The following is a 24,213-nucleotide window of genomic DNA, read 5'->3' as shown; positions in this document are numbered from 1 at the left end:
TTAGGTGCTGGCCAGGACTTCACCTCACAGCAGCCACGCTCAGACTGCGCTTAACGTTTAAATAAATGATTGTGACAAACGCAGCAGCAGAATGGATTACAAGCAGCAGGAATTATGCAAATATAATTGCGGGTTGCTCACTTAACCAGGAGCAAGCAGATCATAAAAAAAGCTGTTGGGGTTCCCAGCACAGCGATTTATATCTCTATTTTAGTGATGTGTTCTTCATTAAAAATAAATTATTTATTTGGTCAAGTTTAAGTTTCTTCTTTCACGAAGTCATGCAATTTACAAGAGAGGTGCTTAGTCTTGAAGAACTTGGAAAAAAGAAAGTGGATATACAGTAGATTCTTCTTTAGTCATGGCAGAAGTAAAGACAAGTAAAGCAAAAAGATGAGTATTGCCATACTATGTTTTCTTCATCGATTTTTTATTGTAGGCTTCAGAGCTGGCTTCAGGTTGTGTTGTAATTTTGTTCATAAGCCTGAGAGAAGGGCATTTCAGGTTTAGCCACATTGGTGTATCCACAACTGTATACGTGCATAAATAATCCAATGATATCTTACATGTTGAAACCCTTTATATTCTAAGATGATCTAAGCTTGAATCGAGCCAAAAGTATCTGCCACAATCTATAACTGATATATACTTTTCTGAAGCAAACGATGCTTACTGATGAATTTATTCAACTCAAATGTAATGTGTAATGTTTGGATCTCATTGTTGAAGATAATTCCACTTTATATGCAATATTTAACTGAACTTATCTTATTATTTTTCCTTTGATTACAATGTTTTGCTCCCTGTTTGCTGTAGTTCAACAGTATTTCTTTATTTCTTTTGGGGTGCAACGAATTCCCCCCACTAGCTGTGAATTAAACATGCGGCTGCCACTCACTCGATTTCCTCACTTGCCATACGATACTCACTCAGTGAACGACGAGCTGACAGTTGAAAATTAAACTACATGCAGATTGCATGACCATCAAAAGAGTTCGCCAACGAAAGTGCTCTGCAGGAGGCTCGTTACGTATACGCCCCGTCAGCGCTTCGCCGGGCGGCGACATCTTGCCAAACGAAGACGGCGAACACGGGGGCCGTGGAGCGAGTTGTAAGTGAATTTATTTCAAACAATTATGCAGCAATTAACAAACAGATGACGGCAATTAAACTGCATGTAAAGGGGGAGGGAACCAGACGGAGTTGAGTTGTGTCAAGTGCTGCCTGCCATCGACAGCCGGCAGTGAGTTCGTGAGTTCGCTGCATTATTCATGCAATATTTCACACACTTACGCGCCGAGAAATGCGCTTCATGCCTTTCTCCCATTTATTGCGAGCCGGTTAATTTTTCAATAATTCAATTGGCTTTCGGTGTTGCAGGGCCATTGTGGATGGCGGATCTTTGCCTTCCGCCCAACTTCCACATTACGTATACGCCGCGTTGTCTTCCGGTCTGAGTGTGTGTTTGTGTGTGTGTTGCGTGACTTAAGTGCCGAGTGGCCGGACAATCATTTTTGATTTTGCCGCTTAAATCTGGGATTTCAGCATATTTCTAGGCTGGCCGCCACGAGAAATGGCCGACAAGCGTTTCCGGCGCCAGTTCCGGCCGCAGAAACCACTTCACAAATTAAGTTGTCAACAATTTCAGCCATATCGCAACGATTTAATCTTCACACCTAAATTATTTACGGAAAAGCCACGCTTTGCTCACAATCACACACAGCCCAGCCACACACACACAACAAGCCCCCTTGCCCACACACACACACACACACACACACACACACACACAGACACAAGTGCCTTGTTAGCCGTCGCTCATGCAATAAAACGTTCAGCCGCTCTTACGCTCGCTTGTTGTTCCTGCCGTTGAGCCTTTTGTTTAATAAATTATGTAAAATGCGCCAAATTGAATTTGAAATTCATGCAGCCTTTTGCCCGGTTATGGGAATTAAGATATGTCGACAGTCGACAGTCGACGGCAAAGGGGAAGCGAGTCGGGGAACTGGGACTCCCAGACAGCCATGAAGTCGCCATTTTCAGCCTGGCACGTACAGACATTTAACATATGCCTTGGATTCCGTCGGATTCCCGGCAAAATGGTTATGTGCGGTTTCGGGTAAGAGGGCGATTCCGTCGGAAATAGGTGTGAATTGGTCTGATTAAATTTAATGAGGTAAGTATTCAAAATTATTCATACGCGCCGAGGTGTGTTTTGATTCATAATTAAGATAGCTCTTCCGTAATATTTTAAATAGTTGCAAAGTGCTTAGTATCAGAGGGAGTTCTGGAAAGTAAGCTTTGTGTATAAAGGAAGTGATTTTTTTACATTAAGTACTTGGCATTAAATGGATTTATAAGCTGAGGGTAGTATCAGTTGGCATTCCTTTCGAAGTCATAGGTTTTCATCTAGCTTTCTAGCTCCACCAGATCCCCAGATAATACCATCTTGACCGCTGCATAAAGCTTCAACTTCTGGAACAATATAAAAAGAAATGGCACTCCATAATGGCGGCCAGGACAGGACAGGAGAGGACCAACGGTCCGAGTATGCAGTCGTAAACATAATTTACTTCCAGTGAAAGGCATCCCGACTCGAATTCGTGGAAATTATAATTAGGCTGGGCCTGGATCACAACAAAGAGCCGCAACGGAGTCCCCAGAATTGTAAATGAAGTGAGAACAAGAGTCGGTCGGTGGCGGTCCGTTCAAAACAAAAGGGAAAAAGCTTGCCTTTTGAGATATTATAAAAAGTTTTTCGCTCCCCTTTTGCGCTGGCCACTCTTAGGGGCGGTCATTTACATTAACATCCTTTCATCCTGTGTTGACAAAAATATCAAAATGAAATTGCTGCATAATTTGTACTTTCCGCCTCGCGTCTCCATTGCTGTTTGCGGAGTGTCTTGGCAAAACTTTTCTATTAATTTTTGTGGCCGTCATTTGGCGGCGAGCAAAGTGTAAATAAATACAACCGACTCCCACCCTCAGTGTCTTCGGCAATTCCTTATCTTGCGGACCGACGAAGCGCAAACTTAAATTAAAATGTTGGCAGGACATTCGTTGAATTATTCAGTAACTTTTTGGCCAACTCTTTAGCTTTTTATTTTGAGGCCAGTTGAGTTTGTTGAAATGTTCGTTATCTTTTCCTGTCCTTTTTTCTGTCTTTGTTTTCCCCGCTTTTCCGGCGACATCTGCTTCAATGTCTCTTAAGAATGCCACAGAACACGAGCGAAATGAGTTTAATTACATGGCAAATCAACATTCACACAATAAAGGGCGGACAAAATGTACTTATTCTTTTTAATTTTTTTAAAGATATTATTAATATAATATATATATAAAATATAAATAATAAAGTATAATATACATATATAAAGTATGTTATATATATTCTTGATCAGGATGAACAGCCGAGTTGATCTAACCACTACGTTTGTCCGTTTCTGCTTAAAATAGTCTCTTAGTTTTGATGCTATATGATTGAAACTTTTCAAAAAGTCTTTTATATATTATACATATATAATATATATAACATATTAGTTTATAAGTCGCTGCCATAGGAAGGAATAGTTCACCAGTTTTCAATTTATTTTCATCTTATTTAACGCATTATTTTAGAATTTCGGGATTAGTTTGTTGAAAAAAATCTGCCTACAATACAACGTTTGGGAAATTCGCTGTTCTTCTTTATTCATTTCCATCTACTCAGAGATGTAGCCATTTACTGATTTTTCAAAATTTCGTTTTTAATTTAATGCACATCGGATGATTATATCATAAATCTGCCATAGAAAAGTTCGTTAAATGTAGAGAAAAATTCAAAACTGACTAAATTTTGTATAGACTAATATTGAAACCAAATTTGGTGCTAGTTTTTCATTTCAATTGATACTGTTATAATCATTATTTCCAATCAGAAAATCAGAAATTCAAGAAACAAGGAAAAGTAATAATGATGTGATAGGTGTTTTGTTGTTTGAAATTTGTTAAAATCCATAAAATTGATAAGCTCTGCATATGGCCAAGTAATGTTTAATATTACCAAAATCTTTGTCGGGAGGTATAAATGGCTCTGAGCTCGAAACCGTTTAACTTAAATTGCTATATATTTCAACAGGCTGTTGCCGAGTTGCCCAGCAGCAACAGCAGGCATAAAAAATGAATGTGGCCGCCTTGACTCCAATCCGGCAAGTGGATGAAGCCCTGTTTCAGCTCCAGCTCCGTCTCCGTCTCCGGCGATATGAAGACTGATGGAGGTGGCAAGGGCCAGAAAGTCAAGCAGCCTCTTTGTGTGTCCGCTGGGCATAATTTCCCAATTGCAGGCTTGTGTGGCACACACACAGACACACACACGCACCCAGGCACACTGGCGCACGGCGGGAAAGCTGGGAAATCCCTTTAGCCATCTCTCAGCGTCTCTCTCTCTTTGCCGGATTCCCTCTTCAATCAAGCACAATGGGCCGTTGAATCTGTTAAGCACACACCCAACCCCCGCACCCCGGCCACAACAACACTTTGCCACGGTCAGTTGCCAGTTGCCAGTTACCAGTTACGCACTGGCCACGCCCCCGAGCCGCCTTTGGCGGAACGCCCGCCCATTCGCCATTCGACTGCCCCACTTGTTATTTATATTATGACCACTCACAGTTGTTGGCCCATTGTCATAAATTTCCTCAAGTGTTTGCTCTGCGCCCATCCGGAAAAGCGAGAGTTGGCGCCGAGGAAGAGATTTTCTTGGCCGTGGGTAAAATGTTTGCCAGCTTGTTTGTTGTTTGTAGTTTGCGTTTGTTTTGTCGGCCACCCGAGGGCCTATGTAGGATGCACAATGGGAGGCTCTTGGCCAATTTAATAAATTCCATAAATTGTTTATGTTTAGCTCTCAGTGATGTATCCCAGCTCTGACATTGTTGATGCTTTTCGGTACGGTAGGAGAAACCTGCAGGATACCAAGTGGGGGTAATTGGGAAATCTGCGTACAAGCTGACACGATCTAGAACAAGCCGAATTTTAGTGAATTTTCCAAGCCTTCCATTTGCCATTTGGAAGTTCGCAATTAAACGCTCTCATCCCTGCCTCAGCTTTAACTTTAGCACTCGTTAAAAGGAGGTTTTGCAATTTAATTACACCCCGGGCTAGGGGCTCGTACCCACCACATTCATATTCATTTTGCACCTAGCCGAGAAAGTTTTCAGCAAGCTGGGGGGTGAGGTGAGTGCAAGTTCGAGGCGCCCGAACATTCGAACATTCTGGAGCAGCCACTAAGCGCATAATCTTGTAAACTCTGCAGAATGCTCCGAATGCCATAACTAAAATAAGCAGGCGCCGGGCAGATGAAAGGAGTGAAACATATTATCCCGAAGGGCACAACCAGATTCCGAGCATGGCTTCCTCGGCAAAGTTTCTGCAATGGAGCTGGTGCAAGTGCTGGATGCAAATTATTTGGCCCGAAGGTTAACTAGGGTCGTTTAGCAAATGCCTAACACACAAAAAGACGCAGTGCGCCGTAACTGGGGGACTAGAGTTGAGCTCGTGCCACAACACTAACTTTTCATGTCTTTATTCATTTACAAAGTTCCCCTTAATCTATGCGGAAAGTAATCATAGGATGCTGTACAATCCAGAGTGTATTCTGAGTTACTAGAGTGTTACTCCTTTCCATTTAACTTTATACAGGATCTTAAAATATCAGTTATTGCTGGAATTTACGCACATCTTGACTCAAAGTCACGCAGCCATCTCTAGCAGACGTCCACCGTCTTTTTATGAGTCCTCCTTGTATTGGCATTCATGAGAGTGAGCCGAGTATTTTTCCTAGGCCAAGGTGGGGGGATCTGGATGCTGGATGCTGGGTGTTCTAGGAGGCTGGCTGGCTAACCACAGTCTGAGCTGCAGCTCCGAGGCCAACAACAATGACAAGTACAATAAATGCCTTTCAACTGCGGTTTCACATGCTCTTGAAGTGAAGTGGCAGAGAAAGGGGTCAGGGTTCTAGGGCCAGGGCTCCGGAGCTGAGGCTGGGGCTGGGGCTGAGGGCGGTGTCATAAGCCTCAAGTGCTATTTGCAGTGAAGTGGCCCATACATCTGCTGAGCATGATAGTTGGGGTGTTGCATCCCCCGCCCGTCCCTTCGGTTGGGCCCCGCCTGAGCCATACTTTACTGGTGCAGCTCCTAATGAAACTTTATCCCCGGAGTGCTAAGAGTCTGCCATCTGGTCGGATTCTATCCGGAGCCTGGACAGGCGCACTCGTCCTAACTATTTTTCGGTGTCTGCACTCGGTTATGGCCTGCATCTGGGCCTGTGTATGCTTAGTCTGGTTTCTGGTTGCTCTTTTCGGAGCGCCGGGCTAATGTGTTCGGCCATTTTGGAAAACCCTTGGACATGTTATTATTTTGAGTAATCCAAGGCGTTTGACTAATTTTTGTCATTCTTCTGCTAGCTGTTAGTGGCACGCAATTACCTAATTGTCCACGAAGAACCCTGAAAGAACACCTCACCTGAATCGGAGAAAAGTAAGTGCCTTTGCAAAGAAATCACAGCCAATTTTCTGGAACCTGCAAAACTTCACTTTCGATGTGTGCCAAGGCACTTCAGTGTCGGATTCTAATTAAGATTGATGTGTTTATGGTGGGTTCCCGGAGCGATTGAGCAGCCCGCTGTGCTCCGTGTTCGACTGCCCTTCGTGTCTGGAAGTCACAGTTCGTCTTCATTTTCCACTTGTAATTATTGATGAGCTTCGATTTGACTTTTGTTTTCAAGTGTATTAACGTAATTAGTCCACCCATCGAAGAGCGCTTAAAGTTCAACTGTGGCTCGTTGACTCCTTTCCCAAGCTCCGCCCCTGTTGCGCTTCCACTCCGGCCAGTCAATCAGGAATGTCAGGGAAGTCCTGCCTGGCAGTCGATGAACTGATTGACATGCACAAGAAAAAGGAAGACACCCCCACCCCTCTGGTTGTGAGTGTGCGAATGCAAATTGCAGCCAGTGTGCGCCCGGAATCCGATGGCTGCTGTGGCTAACCGCATGGCCAGGAATCTCCGTCGCCAGCTAGTTGCCCAGGTGTCTGTTGGCCTTCGAAACACTTCACCTTAAATTGGCCTCAATGGGGCAAGGTGCAGGAGTCAGACAGGAAACGATTGATCGAATGATAGATGGGGTTTTTTTAGTCATTACAGTCCCATACAAAGTCCAATACAATGCAGTAGATCTTTATACCCTTGCAGGGTATTATAATTTTAGTCAGAAGTTTGCAACGCAGTGAAGGAGGCACCTCCGATCAGGATCAACAGCCGAGTCGATCTAGCCATGTCCGTGTGTCCGTCTGTCCGTTTCTACGCAAACTAGTCTCTCAGTTTTGAAGCTATCTGAATGAAACTTTGTAGTTAGTATTCTATATACAGTCGAGTCCCGATAATTCGAAATGGCAAGGGGATCACTTTTTTTACGAATTAGACGGGAATTCGATTTATCGAGATTTCTATTTAACGGGGCTCAAAAATGAAAGAGTCTAATAAACGGGGTTTTTACATTTCACATCATGTTTACATATGTATGTATTTAGCTTTATTAAAATTAAACAAACATAATAAATATGTACATTCATTTGTACGTTTTTCAAATGAAAGGAAAATTAAACAAAAAATTAACAAACAAAATTAAGCAGAAACATTAAATTATTAAAAACAAAAATTCAAGCTTTAAAATAATTGGTAATTTTTGAATGCTTCGTGTTTTTTTCTTTTATTTTTTCCATTGCGTTTTCTAAACCTATTAGGTTGTCAAACACACTATTTGGCACATCATGAGTCGAAAAATAATGTTTAAGTTGAGGAATTAATGCTCTGGTTTGTAAATTCTATAAAATTTATTCTCCGTTCTGATGTCTGCAAAATCTAACGTCGCTTTAACTACAAAATATTTCGCATCGCAATACGATTTATAAGAGGTTTCGAAACAAAATTACGATTTATAAGAGGTTCAATATTCTTTGCGTTGCGCCAAATATTACGAATTAAGGAGGGGACCAAAATGTATGGAATTTTTACGAATTAACGAGTTTTTTTCAAGGGGACAGAATTTTTTACGAATTATCGCGATTTTCGATATAGCGGGGTACGAATTATCGGGATTCGACTGTAGTCTCACTCGTATATATGTCGGAACGGGCCGAATCGGACGACTAAATCATATAGCTGCCATAGGAATGATCGGAAACTGTTTACCAAAAAAATTACAACATTTTCAGTTTTCAACAGAACTTGATCAAATTTGAGATATAGCCATTTTATTATACTCTACAATTTTGTGTAAAATTTTATGAAAATCGGACTACTATATCATATAGCTCCCATAGGAACGATCGAGAAATTAATACAATTAAAAAGAATAACATTTTCAGTTTTCAGCTGATTTTCAACAAATTTTAGGTATATTCACTTTATATTAGTCTTAAATTTTGTGTCAAATTTCATGAAAATCGAACGACTATATCATATAGGTGCCATACAAACGATCGTTTGATGTAGAGGAAAAATGCAAATCTGTGAATGTAAAACTGCAAATATAATATGTTTAGGTGAATGAAATGAAAGCAGGTATTACTTCATTGTTTTTTAACACAAATATATATAATTTATATTGTATGGATTCCTAGTCATAGAAGTTCTTTCTGCAAGGGTATATAAACTTTGGCGTGCCGAAAATCATTTTGAAATCAGAAACAAGCTTATATTATTGTATTCAGTATTATACTCTCTCTCGCTCTCACATCAGTCCCACCAAATATCACGGCCAGAAGTATCTATAAAAGCAATTAAGTTTTCTATTATCGAAATCAAATGCAGTAAAAAGCAAAGGACTGGCTCCAACTCCGGAAGACCAACTGCTGCAAGGAACATCATCAATATCCACCACATCATCAGCATCCACATCCCCATCCCCATCATCCTCATCGTCCTCTTCCGAATCAGCAAAAACAATCAAAACCAGGCAGCGGCAATTGCCGAACCGTAGGCAACTCCATTTCCCCCGGCATTCTCGCGATGGGAAGTTCATCAAACCGAGCAGGAAAATAGAAAATAATGCGAGTCTGAGGGCGGAAAGGGAAAACTGGGGGCGGTGTCTGTGTACATGTGGTCGTTATTGTTATTGCTTTTCGGCCAGTTCCAGCCTTGTTCCTGGCTCCTTGTTCTATCCTTCTGCTCCGCCCTCGGATGCATCGTGCGTCTATTTTGGACCCGCAAAAGGAACAACAAAAAATACTAGTAATTTTTGAAGTTGCTTTTGGTAGGTGCTGTTGTTCTTGGCTCCATGCCAAAACCTCTTTATCATCAAAAAACATGAGAGGCGTCTGTGGCCACATAGAGCCCGCTGAAATTAACATAGGGAAGGTACTTCTCGAGTTGGAGTCGGAGGGAAGGAGCTATGAATGCGACTGGAGCATTGTGGCTGCAAAGGCAACCGGCATGTGGAGAATATGAATCGAAATGCCACTCGCAATGCTGATGAAGCTGCTCCTTGCCAAGGATTCATGAATTCTCTCCCCTTGGAGCGACTGAAATTTGATTTTTATTCGAAGGAGCAGCGAGTTTCCCTTTGAATTTGGATACTTTCTTTGCTTACACAATTTGAAATACCTCGAAGTATGGATTGTCTTAGGAATTTTTAAGTAAATAGAGCTTAGCACGTTTTGAATATTCCAAATGCTATTAATACATTCGAACCGCCACATAATGGCAATACTATTAAAATGGCACCGTATTAAATGGCATACTTTGCGGCGTATGAAAGACATTATTAAATGTTTACCAATGGAAGGGAACCGTGGCTGAATGCTTTCCGGGCAATTAAATAAACACAATTTTCAAATTGTATTTAAAGTACAAGCTGGCGCACACAAACTCAACCCCAGCCGAAGCGGCTTAGAAGACGATTCGGCCAGAAAAAGGCCGCTTAACTTCCGGTCAAATACGCAGGGACATACACAGGCCGTCCACTTGAACTTCAACCTACGAAATCCGCAACCTTCAACCCGGTCTATGGCCCTTTGCCTTGGGGCCTCTGCACGTCCGGCTGCAAAATTTACTTAGCCCTGAAAAAGCAGGCAAAGTGTGAAAAAGCCGACGAAATGTTGTTATCTAAATGCGCGCGGAACTTTTCATCCGAAAGGATAGAGAACGGAGCACAAAAGGCGGCCGAGACCCTCGGACAAAAAGGATATTCATACTCCCACACACACAGGGAACTCTGCGCCAGGACTCAGCGCTTATTAAAATCCCTTTAAAACTGTAGCAACTGCCGGCTAGAGAATCAATTAAGTCGAATACACTTCCTGGAGGATAATTGCTTTCGGAAGGCGAACTGCCGCCAGCTGAAAACTTTTGTGCGAATAAACTTCAGCTCCAATAACGAGTTAAGCGAAGCGTTAAGGCCTAATGGCAACTTGGGCGATTTTTATAAGTTGCCTTCCATTGGGCCACAAATGGCCATGAAGGGATTGCGAAGCGGTTCGTAACTAAGAAGACCAGGTTGCCTCAGATATCTGTTTATTATTCTGATTAAAATATTTGAAAACTTTAAGGTAATCCTTTGGAAAGATCTGCACATAATGTATTAAACGTTTTCTTATAACCCAACTATATTTTAATACACCTAAAGCAAAGATAATAATATAATGTAAGTACTGAGCATTTCTTCGTCGATCAAACTCATTTTTAATCCGCTTTCAAGCCGCTTGTGTTATTTCTGGAATAAATTCAAATTGAGTGCGCTTTAGATTCTTTTACCCAAATTGTTAAAGTTTAAGAAGTTGGTTAATTAATTTTGTTGTTGTTTCGCAGGGATTCGGGTTTCGCCGTCAGCGACTAAGTGATTTGTTAATTTGTAATAATACGGGCGCCAACTGGTTACCGCAATTAACGATAATGAATGGGCCGCTGCATTTGATTTTAGCAGCCAGCTATTACCGGTAATTGTAGACTGTTAGAGTGGCCGAAATGCCAAAGTGAAATTAGCATGCCCGGCGGGCCCAGTTTGGTGAAAAGAAAGCCAAGTTGCTCCACACACACGGAGCGGGGGCGTGGTCCGGGCTCTGATTGCCCCGACGTGTTTACAAGCGTTAAGCGGAGTGCCATTAAATGTTACGGCCGTGCAAAAACACGAGCCAATGACTGCCGGTGTCCAACCAGGTGATAAAGTGTCGAATGTGGCTCATGGCGGCCAGGAGATCGCAGGGAGGAGGTAGTGGCCACGAGCGGGTGGACTGTCGGAGTCAAACTTTTTTCCAACTCAACGGAATGTGTGTTTAATGGCAGTCAAAGGTGTAGAACTTTTGCGTAATGGAAAAAATGTGAAAAACTTACTGAGGAGGGGCAGCCAAAATTGATTTCCGATATGAGTTACGACTTACCTGAAATTAAAGGAGAATGATTTATGTTATTTATGCAACATCAATGCAAAGAAAACGTTACTGCTTCTCAAAGTATTTAAATTATATTTTTGAAAAGAGTATCCTCTTTTAACCATTATTTACTGGGGTATTGGATAGCAAACAGTTGATTTCATTAACTGCTTACTTATTTATACGAACTGCACCACGAGACCACTTGGCATGCATGGGGACTCTGTTCAGAGGACGAGGAAAGGAGGTGCCACAGCCGCAAGTTTACTGTAGCAGAACTGAAAGGCAAGGGGAGGGGGGCAACATGGGGCAGGGACTCGAACAGGATTATCGGGATAGTGGTCGAGGGGTAGGTCAACCGCAGGAGTTCAACCTGCTGCTTGTGGCAAACACAAATAAGCGGAGCGACCACCGAATGAGCATCAGGGCGGCAATTAAAAATCCCTGCTGGCGCAGGAGCGGCGTCGGCTAATGCCCTGCCTCATTGAGCCCTTAATTTCCAGGTAAAGGCAAGATGTGCCATTCGGCGGGGGAGTGGACCGGGCCAGAGAGCTGACCTGCACCCTTTGCAATTTGTCCACATCGATTAGTGTCCGGCGCACATCGGCTCTGGCTGACAGAATGACAGCCATGTCCACGTCTATTATTTTCAACTTAACATGGTCCGCGCCTCCGACAATTGGCTAGGACATTTACCTCTGAGTTCGCCCCCTGGCTTCTCCTCCCTCCCCCTCTCCCCCTATGTCGACGAAAGGGCGCCACAATGCGACTTGCTCGCCGCAAAGCTGCACAATGGCCGACCTACAACTCACTTCCTTCCGCCGCTTTGTGGAAACCACGCCTGTTCCTCACACCCCCCTTTAAGGACGAAGGTGCCACTTGCCACTTCCCTCCTCCCACCTTCCACAGGCTGGCAATATCTTTAATGTTTTTCCCTGCCCGGCCTTTTTTTCTGTCGCTGAAACGTGTGTCCAGCGGAAATGACAACGACAGTGGCAATTACATTGTTGCATGACACAAATAGTGTTGCTTGCAGCAACTACAACAATAACCATCAAGACAAGGGGCGGGGTGGGAAACCAAGAATGGGATAACAAGAGTTTAAGAGCATAACCAGAAAATACAAGGTAAGGTACAAATTTCTTTCACTTTAAAAAGTATGTACATTGGTTAAATGGAAATAAATATTTGAGTTATATTCGGTTCCATAAATTAGCTTGGGTTCCCTGACATAACATGATCAAGGGTTTTTTTTCTTTAATAGAAAGAATTTGCAAATATTTTATTAGGATTCTAATAAGGAAACGATAAAGGCATGATATCATAAAATTGGATATTCCCTCGTTTGTTTAATCGAAATTGTCCCTCTTATAACCATAAAAATTAAATATATATTTCATTAAACATTTCACAATATTTTCTACCTGTCCGAAGGTGGCAGGATGACCAGGAGCTGTGAATATATTCTTCGCATTCATTTGAGTGTGTGGCAGACACTGCGTGTTTAACTGTGCGGCGGTAAAAGGTAAAAATTTAATTGATGTCATGTCGTAAAAAATGTGGCATTTTTACTCGATTCAAGCGTGTTGCTCTGGACGCGTGGCGTTTATCCAATTGTTATCAATTGTCCTTCGCAAATGTGCGGTCCGGTGTCCACTGTCCTTTGTGCATGTTTATGGTCTGTCCACTGGCCAAACCCACTGACCATTTACCCCGGGGGCCCTGCTCCATGCTCCACTCTCCATGTACCATGTCCCATGTCCAGCTCCATGGCCGAGTGCCAAACTAATTGCTACAAATTAGCGCCTTTATGCTTGAAGCAACTGCTGCTGGATCTGCAAGGACCACGACTGCTGAGCACTTCCAGACCCTTTGTTGGGACTTGGTTGCGGGGATGTCCTTTGGCCCCCCATGGCCACCAAGTCCCTGTGCGTGAGTAACTCAATTATGCTACAATACACATTAATATAGAGGCTAAATTCTGCTCAATTGCGAATTGTGTACGGGTTTGTGAAACTATCACATCGACATTTGTCGCTTGAAGGACAGAGAATCCATTTTAGTTATTTAATAGAGGTAGTTGAGATATTTTTAATAATTGATAGATATTGTAAACTCAAACATTCGAACATAAAATATAAAATTAAGAAAATTCGAGTGAAGGAAAATATTTGTTTGCTGGAAATTGAACTTATTAAATACAATTCAAAATGTTCGAAAACACAGTTTCATTATATTATGTTTGTATTACTTCTTTCTTTTTAAACATCATCATTTGTTGTATGGTAAACTTATATAATGAATCATTGTTTGATTTTAGACTATAAATATATAAAGTCGATAAAATATTTAAAAGGTTTGGTCTACATTCACATCTTCCGAGAGTATTACTAGAACGTGTTATGTAAAACATTCTCTTCGGGTTAAAGGATATATATTTTCAGTGGTTTTAAATACGGAACTCGAGCTCTTACCAATTAATCAAAACTTTTTCCTATAAAAACAAAAATATTCACACATTTTCCTGGAGATGGAGAGAGAGGAAGGAAAAAATCTGTTTGGCAGACAATTTGGGCCACTTAACACCTTGCTGAGTGCCTGCCGAAGCGCGACAATTCGTTTATTTAGAATTATTTTAATTTTAGCATTCTGCCGGATTTCTCGTTTGGCACTTTGCTTTGAAAAAATATTAGACACATTTCATGCGCTTGTTTGCATTCGCCCCGACTACCATTTGTTCTATACATTTTTTTTCCTTCCGTATATATATATATTATTTTTTTTGGCCTGTAGAAGGAAGCCAGCATGGACGGAGGACAATTTGTGTCGCTCGGTTGTCAGGACAACAACAACAACAACAACAACAACAACAGCCAAGCGTAATAATAAATGAGAAGTGGAAAAGTTTCGCCGCCGCCGTGCTTATTGTCAAGCTCGGCCAGGCCATAAAAAACAAACTTCAATAGCAATAAGGCGACAAAAAGAGAGCTCGAATAAAAGGACGAAAACGAAAAAAAAATAACTGCCGGACCAAAGGAGCAGCAGCAGGACAAAACAAAAAAAAGCAGCTAGAGGAAAAGTTCAAGGCACTGACTTTATAGCTGCAATAATGCCCGTACACCTCCCATCCCGACCCGGAGGCAAGGCTCTCCGGGTCTCCGGGCTGAAAAGGTGAGCCACACGCCAGCAACAGCGAGCCACAAAACAAAGCCAGTTGCAGCCAGCCAGCCAGGAGAAGGTGGGTGTAGGTGGGTGTGGGATGTGGGGCGTGGCAGGAGGCAGGAAGCAACAAGGCCACGCCGTATCCCGCCGAATGTGTTGAGGCACTTTGGCGAGGTAACGAAATGTAACAAAGTGCTGGGGCGTGGCGGGTGCCTGGTTTTAGCAGTCACCAGCAACCAGTTACCAGTAACCAGCACACCGGCGGGGCAGGAGTCCTCCGCCAGGGGTATTAGGTCAGGTTTGTTGTGCGGCTTACACCGGAAATTTGTGTTTAGAAGGCCGCTGGCGTTATTCTTGTTTGCTATTTTCATGACCGCTTCTAGGGGGAAGCAAAGCTTAATATTTTAACAAGATACGGAAGATTTATCTTTCATCTGCATTTAGGCAAGTGGTGAAAATGAGTTCCGTACCTTGATGACACTTAATCTTGAACCTGAATTGGATAACGAACAGATATAAGGCTCTACATAAAGTTATTTAATACTAAAAGGAGGTAAGACCTTGAGTACTTATCCTTCATCCCATCATCAACCCGTTGACACATGGGTAGCTTAAACTAATGATAATACTAATATCAATGATAATAAACGCTATTACTTGCACTTAGACCGCACTGTTTTAAACATTTATACTCGATACTCAATACTCGATTGGTGTAAATATTAGTACCCGCTGTGTGTCGATATCATTGATTGCGGCAATCGGCTTTGGCATTCAAGTATCTATTCATTCCGAGGAGCCGTGTTAATGACCAGGCCAATGACAAAAGGACAATGCCAGTGGTGGGCACGCAAGAGTCAAACGCACCGCATTCCCACAGGACATGTCCTGTGGACAGGTGAAGGTAAACACGGGCAAACAAACATGACAGGGAAGCGGGTTGACACTCAGAGTCTGAGTGACGGACTGACAGACTGATGGCCGGACCCCGGGCCCCGGGCACATTAATAAAGTCAATAGAGAGACAATAGTTGAAAATTAACAAATGAATCGAAATTACTTAAACAAACTCATTAGGCGGCAGCCTGTCCTAGTCCAGCCGTACCGCTGACACCGCTGGAACGCCCCTGGGATCCGCGGACAAGCATTAATATTCCGCCACAAATACTCTGGGGGGCGGCGGTGGATCCCTGCCCCAGGTAAGCTCTGCCCACCGCCTCTGCGATTGTCCATCGAATGCTCGCGAGTTTTCCCCGGCTGCCGCGCTCTGCTCTCGTTGCATGTAATTAAATTTTCCAACCTTAATGTGCTAAGCATAGCAATTTACTCTCACCGCTCGTCCTGCCGTCCTGCCGTCCTGCCGTCCTGCCCCCTCCGTCTGCCTGCCAGTCACGAGTTTAAATTGTCAGAAACTGTGACAGGCCGACACCTTTGGCGCAGGTGTGGAGGCGGGCGAGGCGACAAGCCGCATATCTATAATTTTCATTAATTTTAATTGGCTGGGTGTGGGCGGCATTCGCTTGCAATATAATAAAATTTCATTGAATTTTAAACTGAAAACCCACTTTTCCAATTGGTTTTGAGGATTATTGTTTTTCAGTTGGATTTTTTTAATAATCCCCAATATAAAACCGAGCTCATTTTGGGAGATTACTACAAAACTGGCGCATAATATATTCATAGGAAACTTTTACACGGTAATTATTTCAATAATCGTATGATAACTTATAATTAAAATTAAAGGAATGTTTATCTTTCGAAGAAGAAACAAAGTAGGTTTTCCGTAGCTGCCTTCCTAATGTCAGAGGCATTTATAACCCTTTTGGTTCAAAGTACACATTTAGACCGGGGAATTCTTTAAAACTTTGGGTTGATTTTGCATAGAATGCAAAGGCCCGGCTAAATTCAAAATTTGTAGTGTTTGCCAGCTTTAGAGAAACTTAACCAACGACCGTCAAGGATGCTGCTGAAGTTGTGTTCCGGCTTGGCCCAATCTGCGCTCCGTCCCAGCGAGGCGCGCCAGCTGCTGGGCCAAAGTCTATGCCACCTGGCCCATCTCAGCAAGAGCGATGTGCGCGGTAACCACTGTTGTGGTCCCCTGAAGGCAGTACCTTCGCGGCAGGATCAGCTGAATGCCCTGAAGGGAGAGGAGTTCGATGTACTGGTGATCGGGGGAGGAGCCGCCGGTTGTGGTTGCGCGGTGGATGCCGCCTGCCGCGGTCTCAAGACCGCTCTTGTCGAAGCCGACGACTTTGGCAGTGGCGCCAGTTCCCGCTCCAGCAAGCTGGTTGATGGCAGCGGCTCCTACCTGGGCACTGCCCTGAGGGACAAGGACTTCGAGCAGCTGTACATCATGCTGCAAATGATGAGTGAGCGAGCCACCATGCTCAAGATCGCTCCGCACCTGAATCGCGTGCAACCGATGGTCATCCCCATGTACAGTGTGCTAGGTATGCCCTTTACCTGGCTGGCTCTCAAGGTAAGACAAGTCTTAGACTTCGAAAAAAATATAAAAGAAATTGCATGCATACTCGAACATATTTTTAAACTCTTATTAATAATTTGTAAGTTTTTAGCTTAAGCACGTGAGGGTTAACATCATTATCCTGCGATATATTTACTAATTTGTTTATTGAAGTATATACATTTTTGATCAGCATCTGTGTGTCCGCCTATTTGTTCGTGGCTATGTAAACTAGTTTCTCAGTTTTGAAGCTATTTAAATAATTCTCTACATACAGAAATTTACTGAGTAACAAATCAACAGAGTAAAATTCCACTTCCGACGGTTTACGGATTATGTTTTTGTTTTTAATTAATTTCGTCAGGATCAGCTCAATGCCCTGAAGAGCAATGGGTTCTAATTATTATTTTTGTTCCGATATATATGCTCCTACTTTCAGTAACCGAATTATATTAAAAAAGAGTATTCATCTTATCGTTTAATTAACTTTTTACCACATTCTCTCTACTTTTGTTTAATAGTCAGAAATCTTTTCGTACTGGGTACTTCACATTGTTTCACTCTCGACTTCAGCATTTTTACTTCTTAGAATAGGAAAAGATACGATTATTTTTTAATATTTAAAAATACATAACCTCTAACGTAAGTATAAATATTCAATTTTTGAATCCTTTTAGGTGTACGACTTTATATCGGCTGCATCGAATGTGCGCGGCTCACACTGCATCTCCAAGGAGTCTGTGCTCTATGAGTTTCCGCTACTGAAGACGGAGGGTCTCCGAGGCGGGGTTGTCTACTACGATGTCCAGTTGGATGATGCCCGGATGTGCTTGGCCTTGGCTATGACTGCCGTCGCCCTGGGCGCCAGTGTGGGCAACCATCTGAAGGCGGTGGAGATGCTGCCTCAGGAGGGCTGCTGTCGTGTGGTGGGCGTCAATGATTCGCTCACCGGGGAGACGTTCTACATTCAGGCCAAGGCAGTGATCAATGCCACGGGTGCTGGCACGGATGCCATCCGTCAACTGGACGAGGAGGGCACTCCTCCGATCCTCGTGCCCACGGTGGACACCTATATCTCCGTGCCGCGGTACTTTGGGTCCGGACGCTACGGCCTGCTAAGCCCATCGCCGAAAAAGGATGAGCCCACGGTGGTAATGGTGCCGTTCGAGAATCACATGGTGGTGGGAGTCCACGAAGTGGAAGGTGTGTGCGTCTCCCAGAGCCCCTCACCCGATCCGGAAAACGTGAGTTCCCTGTTGGACGCAGCCAAGGAGAAGTTCGAGCCCTGCGTGGAGCTGGGACCATGCCACGTGCTTAGTGCCTGGACAGGCCTGCGGCCCAAGGTCGGCTGTCCCAGCGATAAGAAGGAGGATAATGAAGATGATAAGATTCCCCCACCGGTCAGCACCTACATGATCGAGGTGAGCCCGAACGGCATGATCACGCTGGGCGGCGGGCGCTTTAGCAGCTACCGCGTGATGGCCGCCGAGGCCATCGACCTGGCCATCAAGTCGTGCGGACTGTGCGACGACCATGTCACCTCCAGCTGGACCGAGGATCTGCCGTTGGACGGCGCCCAGAACTGGTGCTGCATGCTGCCACTGGAGTTCCTGCAGGACTACGACGTGCCCATGGATGTGGCGCAGCACATATCCGACTCCTATGGCTACAACGGTCACGCCCTGCTCACCCAGGGCCAGGATATGCTGAAGCGTCTTCATCCCAACTTTCCGTACATCGAGGCGGAGGTCAAGTACGCGGTGCGCAACGAGTACGCCTCCACCCTGCTGGATGTCGTCGCTCGGCGCCTGCGCGTCGCCTTCGTGGACGCGGCTGCCACGCTGCATATGCTGCCCAAGGTCCTCAAGATCATGGCCGATGAGGCCAAGTGGGATGAGGGGGAGCAGAAGAAGCAGATGGTGGCCGTACAGGACTTCCTGGTGCGTCAGATGGGTCTCGGCAGCATCGTCCGCCCCAAGGCCATAGGCAAGAGCCAACCGAAAAAGAAGTCTTCCTCGGAGAGCTGCTGCCGTGCGGCCGCTCGCAAGGAGGCCAGAAGTTACTCCAAGACCTTCGCCCCGATTCCTGTGACCCCAGACGAGACAGGTTCAATTGCGAGTGCAAAGATGACCGGCATTCCCGAGGTCCTTACAACAGGGATCACTCACCAGACGGTGGTTGACACTCCCCCGCCTGTCTCCGGCGACCGGTCGAGGTGCATTCCCAGTAAGTGGTCTGACGAGAAGCGCAATCTTATCCAGACTCTGTGGCGCAACAAGTTTATGTGCTAAAACACACTTCTAAATATTTGCAAACAGTTCCACTCAGCCTAAGTTACATTCCAAAAATTAAGTTTCAAGACACTTGCTCGTTGGTATTCCTATCAAAACTCGTAAACACAAACTCATTGTTGGTAGAACCCATTCCTCTAAAAGTGCTAAATCCGGAACACCTGAAGAAATTGTTAGAACAGGGTTTAATGAATCTCTAATGTGCAACCATAAACGTACTAAAAAACAATAGACCAATAAATACTACAAAAAAATAGAGAAACCTGGTAAATATATTGCTTTAAAATATAAGATCTCTCAATCTCCCGGGTCCCATACAAAAAGAGTAGTAACAATAAATAACGAGAAGTGGATCATCAGAAATAAAAAACGAATGATTTATAGCCAGAAACTTTACATTTATATATATCTCAATATATTATATTTAATATATATATCTCAATATATTGCACATTTTTACCGCTTTCACTTGAATACTTGCACTAAAAAATTAATATAGAATCACTTTTTCCATTTCGACTTTATCTACTTCAAACTGTACCTGTTTTAAGCTACAAAGGAAGGCTTTTGTACATTTTCCTTTACTCCAATTATAGTTTGTAAATAATATTTGGGTCAGCTCAAATGCTTCCGCTTGAATTCTCTGAATTCTTTCATTTCAATTGTGCAGATATTTTGAATTCAAGCAAAACGTTTCCCTTAGGCTCGTGTTTGGATTCCTTGATTTCATAATATAATAAAACAAATGCTGTTCGATTTTCCATTTTGGTAACAGACGGCAGTCTCTAACGGCCTTCGATATTTTCTTTTCGTTACTTTGGCAATTTGGAGTCGCTGGTGTTGTCGTTTGTTTTTAATAAATTAGCTACACTTGAGTGGGAAGTGGGAAAACTCTAGGGAATCGTGGGGGCGACCCATTTTGAATTATTGTTATTGGGCTGGGAAATCATTTCTCGTTGTTTGCTACACTTTGAATGTGCTTATCGCTCATATATTGCTTTATTTATTGGCTGATTGGAACAGAAAGTGTGTGTGCATGGGGGTGGCATTTATATAAACACCATATTTTTCCTGCCGCCGCTCGTTAGCGACGCAAATGACCTTTTTATGGCCACATTTTTGAACTGCTGTGAAATTTAATTTAATGTATCACCAATATGTTAACGAGGAGAATTAATTTAACATGAAATTAAAGAAATCATATGCAAATTTAATTTTGTATTCGCCTCAGTTTAAGCAATTGTTCTCTTCTTGGAGATTTTCCAAAAGATGTTTTGAAATATAAATAAAGTTTGAATCTCTACCCACTTAAAATAGTTTAAAAATACACATTATTTATAGAGTTTGATCTGCATTTTGTACAATGACACATTTACTTAAATGAACTTCATTGCTTTTGCACTTCATTTTGGCTGCAAGTTGGGAAATGCTTTCGTTGGGTCACACGCGCGAAATTTTGCTGTGGTAAAAATAAAACTATTAAACTAACCCAACGCAGAACACTTTCACTTTCCACGGCGCTTCCCTCTGAAGGCCCCACTGCGGTCTTTTGGTCTGCATTTTATGCTGATTAGTTGAGTTAACAATTTGCAGCACGCGAAACTATTTCGGGAATTTCAAACTTGAAACATAAATCGCAGTGCCCTGCCAAGGGTCGAGTTCTGGCCCTCCGCTGCGACTACGGAGCCCAAGAATTTTAATAAGCTTGGGCCAGCCGTCGAAGGAAGTCAGTAATATGGAAAAATGCAGGCGATGCACACGCGAGCTCATAATAATAAGAATTCCCGCCAACGAGGCATAAGGATCCCTGCGGCGTGGCCCAAGGAAGTCAAGGACACCTAGCTGGCCATTTAGCAACAAAAAATAAGAAAACATCAGAGTACCCCACCTTAAATAGCTATGAAATATCCAAAATAAGGAACCCAAGAAAACGTATGACGGAAGCATTGCCATTAAATGCCGAAAATATTGCCAGGCGACAAACGGAAATAACACGAAAATAGTGTGCCATAAAAATTGCTTTAGTACTTCCACAGAGCAGAGCCGAGCAGAGAAAAAGCTGTGAAAAAGAAATCTGGGACAACGGAAGATTTAATGTTGTGAGAATTCAAGAAGAATGCAAAAGTCGTGTAAAGCTATTAAATTGCATTCATTGCTGCATTCACGAACTACCTCACGAACTTCATTTTGTAAATATCAGAAGGATAGTGAAGTAAAAGATAAAATTTTGAAAAAATTTGTTTGTTTTGTTACAAGTTGATTTTGATTAATGCGAGTCTTACTTTTACTCCATAGAAGTTTCAATTAATATCTTTCACATATTTTACTATTTATTGCAGTTTTCAAGCCCAGAAGTAGAAGGCGCTATTTTCATATTTTCAAAAGTGGCGAGATAGTAAGTTTTATACCAAACCATGCATAAAATCATAATATATCTCGGCACACACTCAGGATATCTTGGACCCGGCTGGAGTCGGAGGCGGAATCGGAATCGGAAGGACGGCGGCAGGGGAATGGCACTCAGCTGCAAGACATTGGACCAAACGATAAGTGACAAACATGGTAAGGCAAACAAATGTATATTTTATACATGTGCCGGGCAGGAGATGGGGCGAAAAAGCGGGCCAGAGATGCACAACTGTCAGATAAGTGTGGAGAGCATTTTGCAGAGCGTCTTTTGCCCGCAGGTGACATGTTAAACGTCTTGTAAGCATTTGCATTTCCTCGCTCATAAAATAGACGCAATAAGGAGGAAATAGGAAAAGTCTCTCCGCCTCGGCACTACTCGGATGGGGCGGGGAAATGTGCTGTAAAATATATGTGTGGAAATAACTGAACAAGCTTGACATGGCAGGGGCCAACATCTTTTATCTGCAGTTCATTCATTCTTGTTGGCAGCGACTTCAAAAGGGTTGAGAGTTGTTGGCTTTGGCTTAAAGCATATTTGATTATGTCACAAAATATCCTGGAGCATGCTACGCCGCTTGTGCCTGCCACTCAGCCTCTTCGTTTGCTTAGCCAAAGATAAATTTAACAAATATGCAAATAAAACACGCCCCATTCTCCCCTCCTGGCGGCGACTGGAATAAATGGAAAATTGTTTTTCATAAACTTTTCAAATATGCACAATTTGGCCTCCCCTCATCCATTGGACAGCGAACAACCTTTCAGAAAGGCTTTAACAATTGCAATTATTTTCTGTTTCTGTTTTGAAATTGCTTTTAATGGCGAAGGTAAACAGGCATTCTTCTTCCGGATAGACTCAAACCGCTGCGTTCTGTTCAAGTTCAAGTGAAACGATGTTTGTAGGCCTAATGGAATAAGTGCCCAGGCTCTGGACTCTGGACAGACAGAAAAGAAAATTTAAAGATGCATGCTTGAAACTAAACAAAATCAATAAGGAAAGCTTTTAAGTTTTCCTTTGACATTTACATTTTTAGTCAATCAATAATTCAAAAGTTAACTGGTTTCGTACAAATACCTTACAGGTTTTTGATTTACTGTGTTGGAAAGTGTATTTTTTTACTATGTAGGTAATATATCCTAAAATATATATAGATAAACATTATAAGGCTACAGTTATGGAGATATTCTGGCAAATATTTGACCAAATTAACTGCCATCAGCCTCCTTAGCGGTCTTCCGTGAAGTGACTATTGTCAATCCACCAGTCAATCAATCAAACTAAGAAGCCCATTAAGAGCGGCTCATTAAATTATCAAAGCACTTACCCTTTGAGGGGATCTCGGCCAGCGTGGGCGTGGCTGTCATCAGCATGGTAACCGCGGCAATGACTATCATCATGGTGGCCAGAATCCGTTCCCGTTCCCGTCCCCGGGTCCGTGGGCGTGGGCGTGGCGGCCAGTGCGGCGCGGCCATGGCTCTGGAAATCCTTTGGCTGGCTTTTCTTCTGCAACGGTTAATGGGGAAAATGTTCCACACTCAAATTGCGTTGGCAAAACATTCGAGCTTCGGGGGAGGTTAGCAAACGATTTCACCTTTAATCACTTAAACGGCGCGTAATCAGCAACAACAGCAGCAACGGCAATCAACACCAACAGCGATTGAGACGGCTGGATGATGATGATGATGATGACGGACTCCAACTTCAGCCCGGATCCGGATCCAGTTCCTCCCACCGGATCCGAGTCCGGATGCCTGGCGAAAGTCAAAGTAGCTGCTGCTGCTGTTTACACGCGTTTCTCGCCCATAGTTTTGCCCTAAGACTTCCACTTTTGACTTTTCGTCGACATTTGTTTGTTTTACTTTTGATTTTATGGCCCCCTTCCTTTTGCCGACCAAGTTAATTTGCTGTGCGTTAATTTGAGGCCTTTTAAACTCGGCTCAGTTGAATTGAATATCTTTAGACAGCAGGCAGACGGTAATTCGATTTTGTCGACGCAAATTCCACTTTACCCCTCCATTAATTTAACTTTGGTGTTTAAGATTTTCAACTTGACTTTGTGAATCTTCTTGAGAATTCCCAACAAAACTTGGAATGCGGCAGTTAAGCAAAATAAGGATCTATGAACTTTAAATTCCAGTAAATTGTTTAAAATTCTTATAAGGCGAATACAACTACAAGATAACAAAATTATATTGAACTGAATATTTATTATATTAAAAGAGTTGATTTTTTTATTATTTCTAACATTTTTAAAAAGAAAGCAAATAATGTTTAAGATGTTGACGCACTATACAATGTAGAACAATATAGACTAGAATATTTCATCTTGTATAAAGCGTATATTGAAAAATAAAAACCTAAAAAATTGTATAATGTATTTGTGAACAAAAAAATTAGGATAAAGTAAAAGCACTCTTTTCAAATTGATATAACTTTTGAAATAATTTGAATTGGAAATTTTATAACAAATTTTTAGAATCCATGAATAAAATT

General features: G+C 42.8%; 2 protein-coding genes across 2 annotated transcripts in view; one reads left to right on the top strand and one right to left on the bottom strand.

The window, feature by feature from the left end:
* DIP-kappa (Dpr-interacting protein kappa) overlaps positions 1-24,213 on the bottom strand; it is a 47,174-nt gene that overhangs the window by 18,847 nt on the left and 4,114 nt on the right. The window contains exon 2 of the mRNA XM_020954995.2: positions 23,045-23,223. Within this exon, the coding sequence (XP_020810654.2) occupies positions 23,045-23,192 (148 nt within the window). The 5' untranslated portion in view covers positions 23,193-23,223. The remainder of the gene's footprint in view (positions 1-23,044; positions 23,224-24,213) is intronic.
* On the top strand, positions 16,286-19,578 carry Gpo3 (Glycerophosphate oxidase 3). The gene is made up of 2 exons (XM_020954994.2): positions 16,286-17,037; positions 17,700-19,578. Exons 1-2 carry the CDS (start codon positions 16,519-16,521, stop codon positions 19,311-19,313), a joined length of 2,133 nt encoding a protein of 710 aa, XP_020810653.2. The 5' UTR covers positions 16,286-16,518; the 3' UTR covers positions 19,314-19,578.

This window comes from Drosophila serrata, unplaced genomic scaffold, assembly GCF_035046125.1.
Source record: "Drosophila serrata isolate PLE 108 unplaced genomic scaffold, ASM3504612v1 contig_245, whole genome shotgun sequence".
Lineage (NCBI taxonomy): Eukaryota > Metazoa > Arthropoda > Insecta > Diptera > Drosophilidae > Drosophila > Drosophila serrata.
The sequence above is the reverse complement of the archived record's forward strand: the minus strand, read 5'-3'. Positions and strand labels throughout refer to the sequence as shown.